Source organism: Bos grunniens, chromosome 22, assembly GCF_055505025.1.
Source record: "Bos grunniens cultivar Pamir isolate PY7600 chromosome 22, Bosgru_T2T1.0, whole genome shotgun sequence".
Classification (NCBI taxonomy): Eukaryota; Metazoa; Chordata; class Mammalia; order Artiodactyla; family Bovidae; genus Bos; species Bos grunniens.
In genome coordinates this window covers 37,855,725-37,869,866 of record NC_141186.1, presented here as the reverse complement: position 1 = coordinate 37,869,866, position 14,142 = coordinate 37,855,725, and the positions used below count along the sequence as shown (strand labels likewise).

At 48.5% G+C, this 14,142-nt stretch overlaps 1 protein-coding gene across 16 annotated transcripts in view; it reads left to right on the top strand.

Moving 5' to 3' along the window:
• The window catches only part of ATXN7 (ataxin 7), a 131,502-nt gene that overhangs the window by 111,869 nt on the left and 5,491 nt on the right, over positions 1 to 14,142 (top strand). For all 16 annotated transcript variants that reach the window (XM_086367042.1, XM_086367045.1, XM_086367043.1 and 13 more), the window contains 6 exons: positions 616 to 865; positions 2,913 to 3,172; positions 3,641 to 3,723; positions 8,186 to 8,451; positions 9,897 to 10,095; positions 10,400 to 10,521. In XM_086367042.1, coding sequence (XP_086223168.1) covers positions 616 to 865; positions 2,913 to 3,172; positions 3,641 to 3,723; positions 8,186 to 8,451; positions 9,897 to 10,095; positions 10,400 to 10,521 — 1,180 coding nt within the window. The remainder of the gene's footprint in view (positions 1 to 615; positions 866 to 2,912; positions 3,173 to 3,640; positions 3,724 to 8,185; positions 8,452 to 9,896; positions 10,096 to 10,399; positions 10,522 to 14,142) is intronic.

Genomic DNA, 14,142 nt, shown 5'->3' with positions numbered 1-14,142 from the left:
GGGGTTGGGGGAGGGGAGTGAAGTGATTCACTGGAAAATTTCAGCACAGATTCATAAGGAATGATAAGATAACCCTAGAAACATTCTTATTTGGTGTCATGTGCTGGTGGGTAGTGACAAAAAAATAAAATGAAAGTACAACTTGTTTCTTAACACTTTGCTGTTTTGAAAATTGGAGATATCCCGCACTAGAAAGGAAGAAATAATTCTGTGTGGTGTCAATGAACAGAGTTCTGGAGATGAATGAATAATTTTGCCCTCTCTGACTACAAATTGGAGTCAGTGAGGTTTATTTCTAAAATGCAAAACCCAGTAGTCTCAGGTTTAAAGTGGCTATTTAATTTCCTAGTGGTTATCTATGTATGATAAACCTCTTTATGGTGAAATGTTTTCTTAAGCAGAAGGACCAGTTCCTAGAATCCAGAATAAGTCTGTAGGGCCTAGATAAGCCATTTCTGAAAGCTGGTGAGTTTAATATATTTTCACTTAGTGACACATTTTTTGAACCTAAATGTGTTGATTTCAGGGGACTCCTCCAGGGTTCCATTGAAGACTTGCCTGAAACTGTTTTTTCTCCACCCCCCCCACCCCCCCCCACTTTGTTTTCCTTTTCAGAAAGAAGACATAGCTCATCCAGCAAGCCTTCTTTGGCCGTTCCTCCCACTTCAGTGTTTTCCTTCTTCCCTTCTCTGTCCAAAAGCAAAGGAGGCAGTGGAAGTGGAAGCAGCCGTTCTTCCAGCGGAGGTGTCCTGAGCACATCCTCGTTAAGTTCCAAGTTGTTGAAATCGCCCAAAGAGAAACTGCAGCTCAGGGGGAACAGGCCAATGCATCCCATTCAGCAAAATAGAGTCCCCCATGGTAGAATGTGAGTATGGCTCAGAGGGTTCTTAAAGCTCACCGGCCGCAAGTGGAACTGTGTACACAAGTAGCCTGTGAGAGTGTCTGTGGATAATGTAGAAGAAAGCCCACTTTGGGGGACATCCAGATACACGTTGTTGTTTCTTTTTGTTTCCCTATTACAGCTTGGGCAACTTTGCAGAGTCATGATAGCAATAATGATCAGGTTAATAATACTTATCTACTGATCCTTTCTTCTGTGCCAGCTGTTGAGATTTAGTTGCGTGTATTGTCATTTACTTATCACAGCAATCCTGTGTAATAGATACTGTGGTTATCTCCTTTATGTGCACAATGAGAGGGAAGCATGAAAAGATTTAGCCATGGGACTCTCCAGTCGAACAGGCCTGAGGTTCAAATCCCGCCCCTGTCACTTGCTAGCTGAGGGGCCTTAGCCAAGGCCCTGTTTTTCTCGGAGTTTTAAGACCATGGCCCCTGTGCAGGGTCACTGGGACGGTAGGATTCATGTGTTAGAGTCAGTTAGCCAGTCAAGGCTGCTAGTGTCAGCCCCGCAGGAGACTGTGCAGGAAGGGGTGCTGGTGCTGCCGCCACTGATGCTAACAGTGAGAATAAAAACCAGAGACCCCCAGAAGCTGTTCTAGGGTTTTCTGGGCCTTGCAAAGCAAATAGGGAAGCAGTGCTTCCTCCCACCCCCTGACTTGGGTTCACGTCAGAGCACTGATGAGGGGAAGCTGAAAGAGGTTCCCACTACGAGGACAGGCCTTGACAAGTTTCCGCGGTGGCTCCATAGCTGGCAGGCTCTGTGTGGTCACGTGAAGAGCAGCCGCTCATGGAAACCCGTCCTGCCGGCTCATGGCATCCCTCGGCCTTGGTGGCGGGTGGCTTTTCCCTGGCCCGCCTCCCTGTGGAGGGTATGCCATACGTCTCAGTCCCAAGGTCTGATAACCTGGTTAATCTTCGGGCAGCGGCCACACCTGCTCTTGTGCACAGACCTTGCCAGCTTGGAGAGGCCATGGCATCTTGTGGTGTCTCTGCCACTGTCGGGCTGCTCCAGGTACAGCTGTTTGGTGCTGTTTGTCCTGGTTGCTAAGCCCCCAGCCTCCACTCATCTGTCAGAAGCGCAAGTACAGCGGGCTTGGCTTTCGTTCCTGGAGCTGTCAGAGCGCCAAAGAAAATGCCAGTGCAGCGTGTAAGTCACTCGCCAGCTTAACAGCTGTTAGAGCACTGACTGCGTTGGACAAAATGTACAAAACCTCACTGGTCCAGATTTTCTGTGTCTGTAGCTGGGCTTTAGATGGGGACCAGGCCAGCTGTTAGCTTCGAAGCAGTGTTTGCCACCCAAGTGACAGGATCGGTAAGACGCCAAGAAAAATCAGTTCTTGGTTAGTGATCCAGGTATTCAGTGCTCACGAGCTGGGTGCCAGGCACTTAGATTCCAGGCTCCTGTCAGGGAAGCCTTCTTCAGGGTCTGGAGAATTACCGCTTCAGTGACACGTCATGTCCTAATTAAACCTGGATCTTCCTCGTTGACAGGGGCAGAGAGGCTCTTCTTGGAGATAAACTATAAGGCATCATTCAGTTCTTCTGAGTCCATAGTGACCTTTCTTGGAAATGTTCTCTAATTTCAGTTGCGCTCTTCTCTACTCACTCATTTTACTTCATTTTGATGGATCAGTTCTTAAAAATGACAGTTCTCAAAAGATATCCTCACAGGGTCCTGGAGTAGTCTCTGGTCCTTTGAGACCCTTTCATATTTTGCTGCTTGCAGGAGTTGCATTGGGTAACAGGCTCATGTGTAAGATTGTTCTGGAATGAAGAAAGGCCACGCAAATGTGATAGTTCCTCTGGAGCTCTCTGCCTCTCCAGAAAGGCTTATGGATAAAGGTTTGCTGAGTTTTCTGCATAGTCCTAACAGATTGTCCCAAGGTGCCTTTGGGAACCTAGCTCTGCATGGCACATAGGTAGACCGAGGTTCTGCCTCATCCCTCTGGCTTGCCAGTCTCCTGGGGCTGCAGGGCACTCAGGTGCTGGTGTTCTCACTTCCCCTACAACAGCATGACGCCCTCTATCAAAGTGGAAAAGATTCATCCGAAGATGGATGGCACACTACTGAAATCCGCGGTGGGGCCCACCTGTCCTGCTCCTGTGAGCTCCTCAGTCAAGCCTGGCCTTAACTGCCCCTCAATACCAAAGCCAACCTTGCCTTCACCTGGACACATTCTGAATGGCAAAGGGCTTCCTGCACCACCTGTTCTGGAAAAGAAGTCAGAAGATTACTCCAATAACAGGAAGTTTTTAAATAAGAGATTATCAGGTAACTTCATATTTTTTCTCTCAGTATTTCTTTTTCTATTAACTGGGCATTCCTGGGGGAGCAAATCAACTATTATTAGAAGTCCTCCTTTTAGAACTAGCCAACTTCAGCTTTCAGATGGAGTTCCCTAAGTTGTGTCCTTGACCTCCTCCTCCTTGGTTTTAAAGTGCACGTGTGTGTAGGTGACATAAAAGTAGCTTTCTAGTGGCGTGTTCTTGAATGAGTAGTGAGGAATGCTGGCTCACATGGTCCCTCTCCTTCGTCTGGTGACTACAATGCCCATCCTCTCAGTGATGTCGCGACTTTTTTTTTCAGTGCTCAAAACATTTTATTTTTTCCATTTATTGATAATGTGATAGAGTTGCTTCAAGTTATAATTTTGCCTGAAATAAGAGAATCTCAGATTTCTATTTTCAGAATAAATGAAGGAGTGTTGAACCCATGGTAATGTCTGTGTGCTTTTGACAGAAAGAGAGTTTGATCCTGACATCCACTGTGGGGTCATCGACCTCGACACCAAGAAGCCCTGCACCCGGTCTTTGACATGCAAGGTAGGGAGGGGCCCTGGGGAGAGCCCAGTGCTCCGGGAAGCTGGGGGCCGGGGCTGCGCAGCGCTGCCCCCCCAGGTCTCTCTCACCCACAGGGCCTCTGTTCTGGTGACTTTCCTGGATTTTTAAGGGCGGTGTTGGCTCTGTTTTGATGGAGAACACCTCCAATTCAGAACACGTGGGGCTATTGTTATAAACTGCTGTTCTGAACTGCCCCCAGCGGGCATTGTTGTTTACAGGAGGACAGTGTTTTCCCCTAATCAATCTGTTATCGTCAATGCCTTTAATTTGAGAGGCTCCCCTTTACTGTGTTTTGAAGTGTACTGACATAGGATACATCCAGAAATTTCCTTTGCATGTATGGGTAGATTCTTAAAATGTTTGTGTAATCTCTGGTTCTTAATTTTACAGCAATTTAAAAAATTTGTGACTTTGAGATAGTGTTATTTTTTTAGTTTTAAAAAACCCAGGTCACGTGTAATCCTATATCTGTGTGTGCGCACACACACACACAAGTATGTATATCGGTGTGTGTATACATATGCATCAGTTTGTTCAGTTGCTCAGTCGTGTCCAACTCTTTGTGACCCCGTGGACTGCAGCACACTGGGCTTCCCTGTCCATCACCACATCCCTCCTGGAGCTTGCTCAAACTCACGTCAGTTGAGTCAGTGATGCCATCCAATCATCTCATCCTCTGGCTTCCCCTTCTCCTCCCGCCTTCAATCTTTCCCAGCATCAGGGTCTTTTCCAATGAGTCAGTTCTTCGCATCAGGTGGCCAAAGTATTGAAGTTTCAGCTTCAGCATCAGTCCTTCCAATGAATATTCAGGACTGACTTCCTTTAGGATGGACTGGTTGGATCTCCTTGCAGTCCAAGGGACTCTCAAGAGTCTTCTCCAACACCACAGTTCAAAAGCATCAATCACACACACGATGAAAATGTAAAGATTCTCCCTTTCTTCCCTGAGTTTTCCTTAGAAAACTCAGCCAGTGTGCTCATGAGAAGGTGGTGTATTTACTATAAAATCAGTGTGGATGTAGGGGTGGCTTCAGTAGACCCTCTGTAAATGAGCATATATGTTTATGTCCCCAGCTACCCTGCAGATGGGTTCAAAAAGTATTCAGAATCATTGCCTTGAAGTAATTTTAAAGCCATTGTTTGGCGAAGGTTAAAAATTATAGAAGTTAGTGGTGTTCACTACAAATTAATAAAGTTTTTGATGTATTATAGTAAATTTTGCCAAGGATTATGTTTGAATAAAGACATTCAGGTTCCACTTCACCCACTAAACAGTGGAGGAATATTAAGATCTTCAGAAATGAGGAATGTTATTTGTAGATAGTTCTTATGAATATTTAATTTTAGTGTGTGGGTTTTATCTTGCAACAAGGTACTGAATATTTTGAGGAAATTGATTGGTCAAGAGCACCTTTAAATATCTAATTTTTAAAGAATTATGGATCCTTTTCTCTGAGGAAAACATACATACACGTGCATGTTCTGAATTTTGCATTTTATCACAGAGGTCATTCCACTTCAAATTCGCCTTTGAATCTCCCAGTTAAGAATTCCTCAGGACAAATTGCTTTGCTTTCCGTCGTATTAATTGAACACTTCGAATGGTGCGTTGTCGACGGTAGCCATTTGAGCTCTGTTACACTTGTGTCCCATTCAACGTGAGCGCGTCCCTCAGCCCTGCTCCACACTGTATCACACTTGCCAGCCTCTCTCCACTCTCTCCCTGCCTGCCTGACTCTCAGCCACATAGATTTCTCAGTGTTGTGATAACTGTGGTTAGTGAAGGCTGCTTACTTTACCCAGGATGCTCTTCTTTAATTATCTGTGAGGCATGCTGATGAACCAAAAGCCTTATCAACTCCAGTTCTGCAAGGGATTTGCCCAGTCTTCTTCCTGAACCTTCAGTGGCTTTATGTGGATCCTGCCTTTTTCTCACGTCTCTTCGAGTTGTGCTTGCCCTTCACGTGTTCTGTTAACGGGTCTTGAGCGTCTAGTAGGGTGCTTAGCCTCTCTTTGCATTAGTATGTATCCTTACCCAGGCGGGGCACAAGTGCACCATAGAACTGGCGGAGCACGCAGCATGGCGACTGGCCTGTCCTGGCACAGACGCCCGTGCTTTGCTCTCGTGGTCTGTTGGTCATTGCGTCTCCCTTTCCCTTCCTCTCTTAAGCCGTGGGGCTGAACACGCTTGAGCGCCCCAGCTCAGTGTCCCCCGGCTGCTGTCCAGGTCTCTGTTAGGCTGAGGACACTGTCTGCTCTCTTGGCTGTCAGGGCACCTGCCGCTGCCCACTCCTGTCATTCTGTCGTCTGCCTGCCACCCTCGCTATCCCCTCCTCACTTCCTCATCTATCCAGTGTTCTGTTCTGTGTCCTTGCATGTTCATACAGGTAGACTCGGGCTCCTCTCCGTGTAGAAACAGTTACTGCACACACATGTGGGCACAGACCTCCCTCTAGGCCCCAGGATACAGGCTTGAACAAGGCCTGGCTCCTACCCTTTATGGTAAAAGTTACCTCTGATGAGTAATACAAAGAGAGGCCAGGGTAGTCGCAGTCTTCACTAGGGGAACTGAGTCGGGGAGGCTCCTTCACCTTAGGCCTACGAGGCTGAACTTCTTGGGGTTTGTCTGGGCAGAAAAGGGGTGGAAGAAACAGCAGAGACAGTCGGTGTGAAGGCTATGGGAGGAGGGCAGAGCAAACAGCTTAGGGTCCACAGGGCAGCCTGGGGGTGGGCAGGAGACAGAGCAAGCAGCACCTGGTGCCAGAGGCGTGGGGAGCAGGGAGCACGGGTGTTAGGGCAAGCCGGGCCCCGGGCCGCCTTACAGTGGGTCTTTATCTGTGGGCTTCAGACAGTTCCCAGAGTTCTGATGGGCAACGTCAGACTGTTCTTCAGAACCCAGTGGAAATGCTATTTACTCTTCAAACCAAGCTTGGGAAATATCCATCGTCTCTGCCTACTTTCTTCACTCAGTCTTGCCATGCCGGGCACCAGGGGACGCTCAGGTGAGGAGTAGCTCCTCCATCATCTGTCTGAGAGACGGGCGGGTGGACCAGTGACATCGTGCATTCATGTGTGCGTTCAGCGCGTATTGGAGGGCCACTGTTTGTATCTGCTTTTCGTTTGAGCCATTGATGGTGTGCCAGGTGCTGTCCTAGGTGTTTGTACAGCACTGAACAAGACACAGGTTCTTGGCTTCATTTGGGTTACTTTGGGATATATTACATATTAAAGAAAAACAAGTAAAAAGTTTTTTAAAGCCCTACTCATGTTTCTAACTGTCTGTGCCAGGTTACATTTGGGCAGACATAGTTGCAGTGTGACTGATAAGGACTGGGTTATGTTACTGAATTGCACAAGGGAATGAGAAGTCTGACTGTCCTTAAATCCTTCCCGCTGCAGCAGACATGTAAGCCTGTAGGGCAGTGTACTTGTATAATGTGTGGACAGTGAGCACACGAGAATGATCATTTGTAGTGCTGCGGTGGCATGCGTGAGGGAAGGACTCGACTCACTCATATTTGGGAGGTGTTATTTGGGCCTCTGTGGTTAGTGGCGCCTTGCTTATTTATTTATTTTTTTAATACCGACAGGGGTCCTGACAGGAAGGAGTGGTCAGGTTTACTTGACCTTTCTTCTTCTCAAGAGTAATTCCAAATTTCTAAAGATGTGACCATTTTTGATTCTGAGATTACACATTGTCTCCAGTTCCAGAAATGCTGTCTGTCCCATTTTCTTGATTTCCATAGTGAGTGCATGTTCATGGGGTTTCACGCTGCTGTGCATCTTTTCCTGTTCACAGTCTGTCTTCTCTTGGATTCACACTCTTTAATTCCCAGATCTCCCTCTGCCGCATCAGCCCCTGTTTCTAGGGTGTCTTTAGCCGCTTCCTCTGTCCTTATGGCATTGTCTCTGGAATAAAGAAGCAGTTGTATTTGATTTTTACTCTCTGGCAGTTACTGAAAGAAGACTTTCTGATACATGTTTATGGGATGTATCATCCCATAAAAGGGAAGTGTTTCTTCCCTTTTAATACTGAAAACTCTAAGTGGCCCAAGAAGAGACTTTCTAGTGGGGTTGGTGACAGTCCTGATCAATGAATTGCTCCAGTGACACAGAACTTAAGGACCTGTCACCTGTTTGTATCGTCTGCCCCTCAGTTACACACCAGGTGGCATGGTTGACTTTTTTTTCTTTCTTCTGGTGGAAGTGACATCACCAGAGTCTTATACATTTGGAGCCTGGAATATCTGCTTCTAGCTTTAAAAAAAAATAAAATTCATACTCTTAAGGTTTTTCCCTTATCAAATGCTAAGCAGCCTTTGATTATGCTAACGGTCTAGATTGCTTTTTTATTGGCATCGGTGTTCTTTGATATATGACATTAAAAAATTATTAATGACATTCCTCCATTTCTGTTTGTTTTGTTGTTGTTTCTGGTGTGTAGACACATTCCTTAACCCAGCGGAGGGCTGTCCAGGGTAGAAGAAAACGATTCGACGTGTTGTTAGCCGAGCACAAAAACAAAACCAGGGAAAAGGAATCGATTCGCCATCCGGACTCTCAGCAACCAGCGCAGCCTCTCAGGGACCCACATCCCACCCCTCCTAGAACGTCACAGGAGCCACACCAAAACTCTCACGGAGTGATTCCCTCCGAATCAAAGCCTTTCATAGCTAGTAAACCTAAACCTCACACCCCCAGTCTTCCAAGGTAAGCCGCATCCTGCAGCTCTCTCCCTCCTTCAGAGAACAGGTGTGCAGCCTGTAGAGTCCTGGTGTGTCATGCTGTTGAGGACAGGCATCAGGCTAGTTGTGAGAAGAGGGCATGTTTCCTACTTGGGTTTTATTTTAAGAGGAAAAAAAAATTGTTCATCAGTAAGTTTCAACCAGGGCTCTTCGTGGCCAAACACAAGCAGCAGAGTAAAGCTAGATCTGCCTGCTCCACATGCGTGTCTCCTGACCCTGCAGAGCAGGGTGAAGCTGGGTCCTGCCTGTAATAGCGAGGGGGACACCTCACATGGCTTTGGCACCAATTTCCCATTCATGTGTCTTGCTTCTTGCAAAATACAGTAGAAGGGATTCTTGCTAGGGCTAGGCATTCAGCCTGAGTTTTTATAGCATCCTTTTACATGTATCTTCATTCATTCATCTGGGACTCTGGCCGGAGTGCACATTAGGCTTTGGAGCTGTGCAGTGAGCAGCAGGTCAGAACTTAGCCACATCCCTCAGACACAGTGATGGTGGGCTGAGTAAATGCCTGTGTGTGCTTGTATATTTAACCAAGTTCAAGTAAAGGACTTTGTATCCAGAGAGAAGGGAAAAAGGCACAGATAACCGAGGGTCTTGTGTCTCGACCATCAGTATTGGGGCCTTCTGCTTAGGAAAGTGCCGACCCTTGGCTGCTGTTGCTTAATTAACCTTTTCCCCTCACATGTCCAATTCTTGAAATGGTCGCATGAGGGGTGGAAGTGCCTCCCTGTGGAAACCTGAGTGTGTGCCTGAGCCTGTCCCCACGTGAGCCCCTTGGTTCAGCACAGTGGAGGAGTGTTCCGAGCAGGTGCCCCAGAATGCGCCCAGGGCCAGGCCGCTGATCCTTAGCAAGTCCTTTCTTTGGCCACCTTTTCATTAAAGTGCCACCATCTTAAACAAAGTGGGCTTAACTCTAGAAACATGAGGCCTTTCTGTGTTGGAAAAGCACACTACTGTCCATGAGTCCCACCTTCCAGATCACCCACATGAGCCCACCTTCTTTTATCACCTCCTGTCCCTGTTATTGTAGAGCATGTTACCTGTAATTTCACTGATCGCCTTAGTAACCCAGTTCCAAGTGACATTTGAAGAGGAATCAAAGAATTCGCTTAAGTTCCACATACATCTTGCCTTTTTTGGGGAGAATAGGAGGACCAGGTGGGAAGGAGAAAGGTTGTAAGTGACTTTGATTAGACCTGGCAGAAAGCTCCATTTGACATCGTGCGGTTCAGGAGAGAGACCCCTTCGCTCCAGGCACCCTGGATCTGCATCTGTGTACCCAAGGGCTAGTGGTGGCGCCCAGAGCTCCCCTGGTGGTTTTGGATACATGGTTGTATCTGAGTCGAGGCGGCTGATTCCCAGACATGTGGTGTGATCTGATCAGTGCTGCACTTTCTGCTCACCAAGGCCTCCAGGCTGCCCTGCTCAGCAAGGTGGGAGTGCCCCCATTGACCCTCCTCCAGTCTATGAGTCTCCACACCCTCCCCTGCCTGCCACTGAGCCAGCTTCTCGGTTATCCAGTGAGGAGGGAGAAGGCGATGACAAAGAAGAGTCTGTTGAAAAACTGGACTGTCATTATTCAGGTCATCATCCTCAGCCAGCATCTGTAAGTTCCACACCCGCCCCCGTGCCGACCCTCCCCACGCAGCAGGGACAGGGCAGTGCCGGGGGGCGTGCCGGGGACCGCAGCATGCCCTCATCCATGCGGGTCGCCCCGAGGCGGCATGCTCTCTGGCGGGCGCATCTGCTGCTGCTCGCAGTCTCTTCCATGACGCTCAGGGCTAGGCATTGTCACATTCATGCTTCACAGCCCGCAGTCCTCAGTCAGTGCTGTCTGTCCCGGCCGCTCCTTCCCGGGCTGTGCACCCTCAGAGTCCGAGAGCCCAAGCGTTTGCTTTCTTTCTTTGCAGTTTTGCACATTTGGGAGCCGGCAGATTGGAAGAGGCTATTACGTGTTTGACTCCAGGTGGAACCGGCTTCGCTGCGCCCTCAACCTCATGGTGGAGAAGCATCTGAACGCGCAGCTGTGGAAGTGAGTGCCTGTCCGCCACCTCCGGGGCGGGTGGGGCCTTGGGGCTGCATCCTCTTCATTGCTTATGGGGCTGATTTAAGGAAGGTCATCATCTCTCTGATGAACATAAGGGCTTGCCCAGCCCTGGAGGAAGGGCTTCATCATTCGTGCATTCACTCCTGCAGCAGATGTGTCTCGTTCTCGGTGCTGGGGTTTCAGGCCGAGGGGCTTCCAGATGGACGGAGCTCAGGTTCTAGGGCAGGGAGAAACGTGAAAGCCAGGCAACAGAGAACAGACATCATAGCTTGTCATAAGAGAGAATAACAGAAATGCTTATAATCTGTATCTCTTACTGAGATTACTGTAGGCCAGACACTGTAGCAAATACAGTTTTCATAGCTCCAGGCCAGAGGGCTTCATGGAGAACCTGTGTGAAGGGACCCTTGAGCTGAAATGAGTGAGTGAGAAAGAGTAGTCGTGGGACAGGCCAGGAGGAGTGGGTTCCATGCAAGGAGAACAGTGCACATGAAGGTCTTAAGTCAGAAAAGAACGTGGCTTATTTGAGAACCAGCGAGGAGTCTCTTGGAACAAGAGAAGATCCGAGAGGTTGGATGACACCGATTTAGAGCCCTGGGGAGAAGGGTTTCAGGCAAAGGAGCTGTTTGCGCTGGCTTTCAGTTGAAAGTAAGGCGATCGTGTTGTGTGGCCTTACACATGCTCCTGTTTCCCCAGTGTGATTTTAAGTTGAAGAGGAGTTCCGTGGCCCAAAAAGTTTATAACCCAGTCTTTCTGAAAGGAAAGTTTTGTTTTTTTTTTTTCTGAAAGGAAAGTTTTTGTTATTGCAGGACTTCTCAGAGCCTTTAATGAGTGCTGCTCGTTGTAACTCTCAAATGAACATAGGATGATATCATATATAATGTGGACTGTCAGGCTCTTGTGACCTGGGAACCTGTTTTAGGGGAGCATCTGGGAGACTAGTGTTGGATAGAACCGACTTTGGGAAGCACTGAGCTTTGTTAAAGGGGGCTGTCTAGTAGTACCTAGTCATCCCACATCCTCCCTTTGGGCATCATTTACCCTAGTGCCTCCCTGAGTAGACTCTACAAGTACATCTATTTGCCTCTCTGCTTGTGTTTCCTATTATAGTCAGAGGAAGTTGTCAGAGACCTTGGATAGTCCACGATCCAGAGGACCATGTCTATGGTGATTAGTAGGGCTTACATTTGTTCATAGTGAAGACCAGCCCCGTGGCAGTGTTACTCGGCTTTATTTCATGTTTGTTCCTAGTTCTTACTAGGTAAGAGCTCTAATGAAGTAACAGTGTTTTGACCCAGAGACAGACTTGGGCAGTGGTTTTGGAATATTTTTTGGTGGGGGGGGTGGTAGCCTCAGATCAGACAACTTTAAGATGCGTGAAATCTCAGTTTCTTACCCTGTGGGACCTGGAGAGCTCACGGAGGTTACAGACCTGTGGATTTAACATACTCGTCAGGGCTTAGAAGAGTCCCGGGGATTTCTATCCCTGTTACGTTGATGAGTGGTTTACGGCCAGGGTTTGGGTGAGAGACTTTGAGTTGCTTCTTGGTGGCTCCTGCGGAGAGACATCTTTGCACTGTAGTGTCTGAAGCAGCAGGGTCCCCTGGCTGACTGCTGTTCTGTCTCTCTGCTGTGTCGCAGTCTGCCTGCCTTATCAGTCACTTGCTCCCAGTGAGGAGGAAACTTTCTTTCCATTACCATGACCTTTGATTTTAAAAAATCAGTTCAGCAGAGACAGGCTGCTCAGTGATGAGCTGGCATACAGGCCTGGGGTGGGTAGGAGCTTGGAGAGAGGTGCCAGGCCAGATGCTTGAGGAAATGAGTGCTCTCGACACGGGATTGAGGGGGGCTGGCACAGGCAGCCCCTGGGATTTGCCAGGAGCGGCTCAGCACTTCTCAACAGAGGAGAACTCCTCTTGAGGTGGCGTCTTTGAGGCACTCAAGGAGCCTCCTGATGCAGTCCGGGTCCCACGCCCTGACGCAGCTGCACGTCCTCTCTCCTGCGAGGAGCCCCAGCGCTGTCCTGAGCCCTCGTGCTTCGGTTGCTGTGGCTAAGCCGGGGGTGCGTGGGGGACTGTAAGCTGGCAGTGGTTCAGTGGTCCGCAGCGTGTGGAGGCTCTGGATGGCAGTGAGGGCAGCTGGCTCTTGCTCTGACTCAGCCTGCGTGCTCCGTCTGCTGTCTGTGTGCCGTTACCACCAAGGACGGGCTGGGATGGTCATCAGATTTTGATGTGAGTTTTCTTTTTTTTTAATTTTTAAGACTGGCTAAAAAAGGAAAAATGGATACAAAGAGGCACATAGTAAAAAGTTTTACTTCCCCTGATCGCCATGCTCCTGTTTTCCACCCACTCCTCACAGACAGTTTTATTAGTTGCTTGTATGTCTTGGGATTATTCATGCAAACGTAGGTCAGTAAGACTGCCTAGTCTTTTTTTTTTTGGTCTCTTCTTTATGCAAAAGGTAGGAAATGACTTGAAAGAGCTTTTTAATGAGAAACTAGTAATGTCATCCAGAGTCCACATCCCTGCCCCTATGGAAGCCTTTCCTTTTCCCCAGGTTTGGTTCCAGCAGCCTGGCCTTGAGGCTCTGTCCTCCTAAGCCACCTGGTGGCCATGAGACGCCACTGCACCCAGGGAGCAGGGGCCCCTGCATTGAGTTTCAATCAGGGCTTCTCACAGGTGCCAGTGCCCCAGGGGTCTTGCTGAGATATACTGTCTGATGAAGGAGGTCTAGGGTGGGGCCCAGGGACTCAGCATTTCCAATAAGCCTCTCCTGTAATGTCAGTGCTTATCCTTCGTGAGTAACATGGGGATAGAAGCCCAGCTTCTCAATCAACCTCAGCATCTGGAGAAATCTAGAAGTTACTAGTGCCTGGACCCCCACCCCCGTGATCCTGGTGTGGCCTGAACGCCACGGATGATTGTGACGTGCAGCCACGTTTGGAAGCACAGACTTAGAGTAGGAGCCGCACTCTTGCTGGGGGAAGGTTTTAAGGCTGGTGTGAACACTTGCAGTTATTTAATTCCTTTTATGAATAGCTATAGTTCGTCTCAGCACCCTACTCCAGCACTCTTGCCTGGAAAATTCCATGGACGGAGGAGCCTGGTGGGCTGCAGTCCATGGGGTCGCTAAGAGTTGGACACAACTGAGCGACTTCACTTTCACTTTTCACTTTCATGCATTGGAGAAGGAAATGGCAGCCCACTCCAGTGTTCTTGCCTGGAGAATCCCAGGGACGGGGGAGCCTGGTGGGCTGCCGTCTATGGGGTCGCACAGAGTTGGACACGACTGAAGTGACTTAGCAGCATAGTTCGTCTCAGAAAGCATCGAGAGAGATTTGGCAGCGATCTAGGCCAGCTCTCTGACTTGAAGGCTGAGGAGCACTGCTGGTAGTTGGATCAGCCAGAGCTGCCGCGTGAAGTGTGGGGCAGGGCAGTCTTGGCAGCTGACTTCTAGTCAGGCCATTTGCTGTTTTGCTACCTGAGTGTTAATTATGCTATAGGGTTTTTTGATATTTTGGTGCTGTTAGATTTTAAAAGTCATAGCTAAAATAAAAGTGGGGAGGGTCCCTCATGTGACTGTTTGAATAGATACCCAGATAGTATT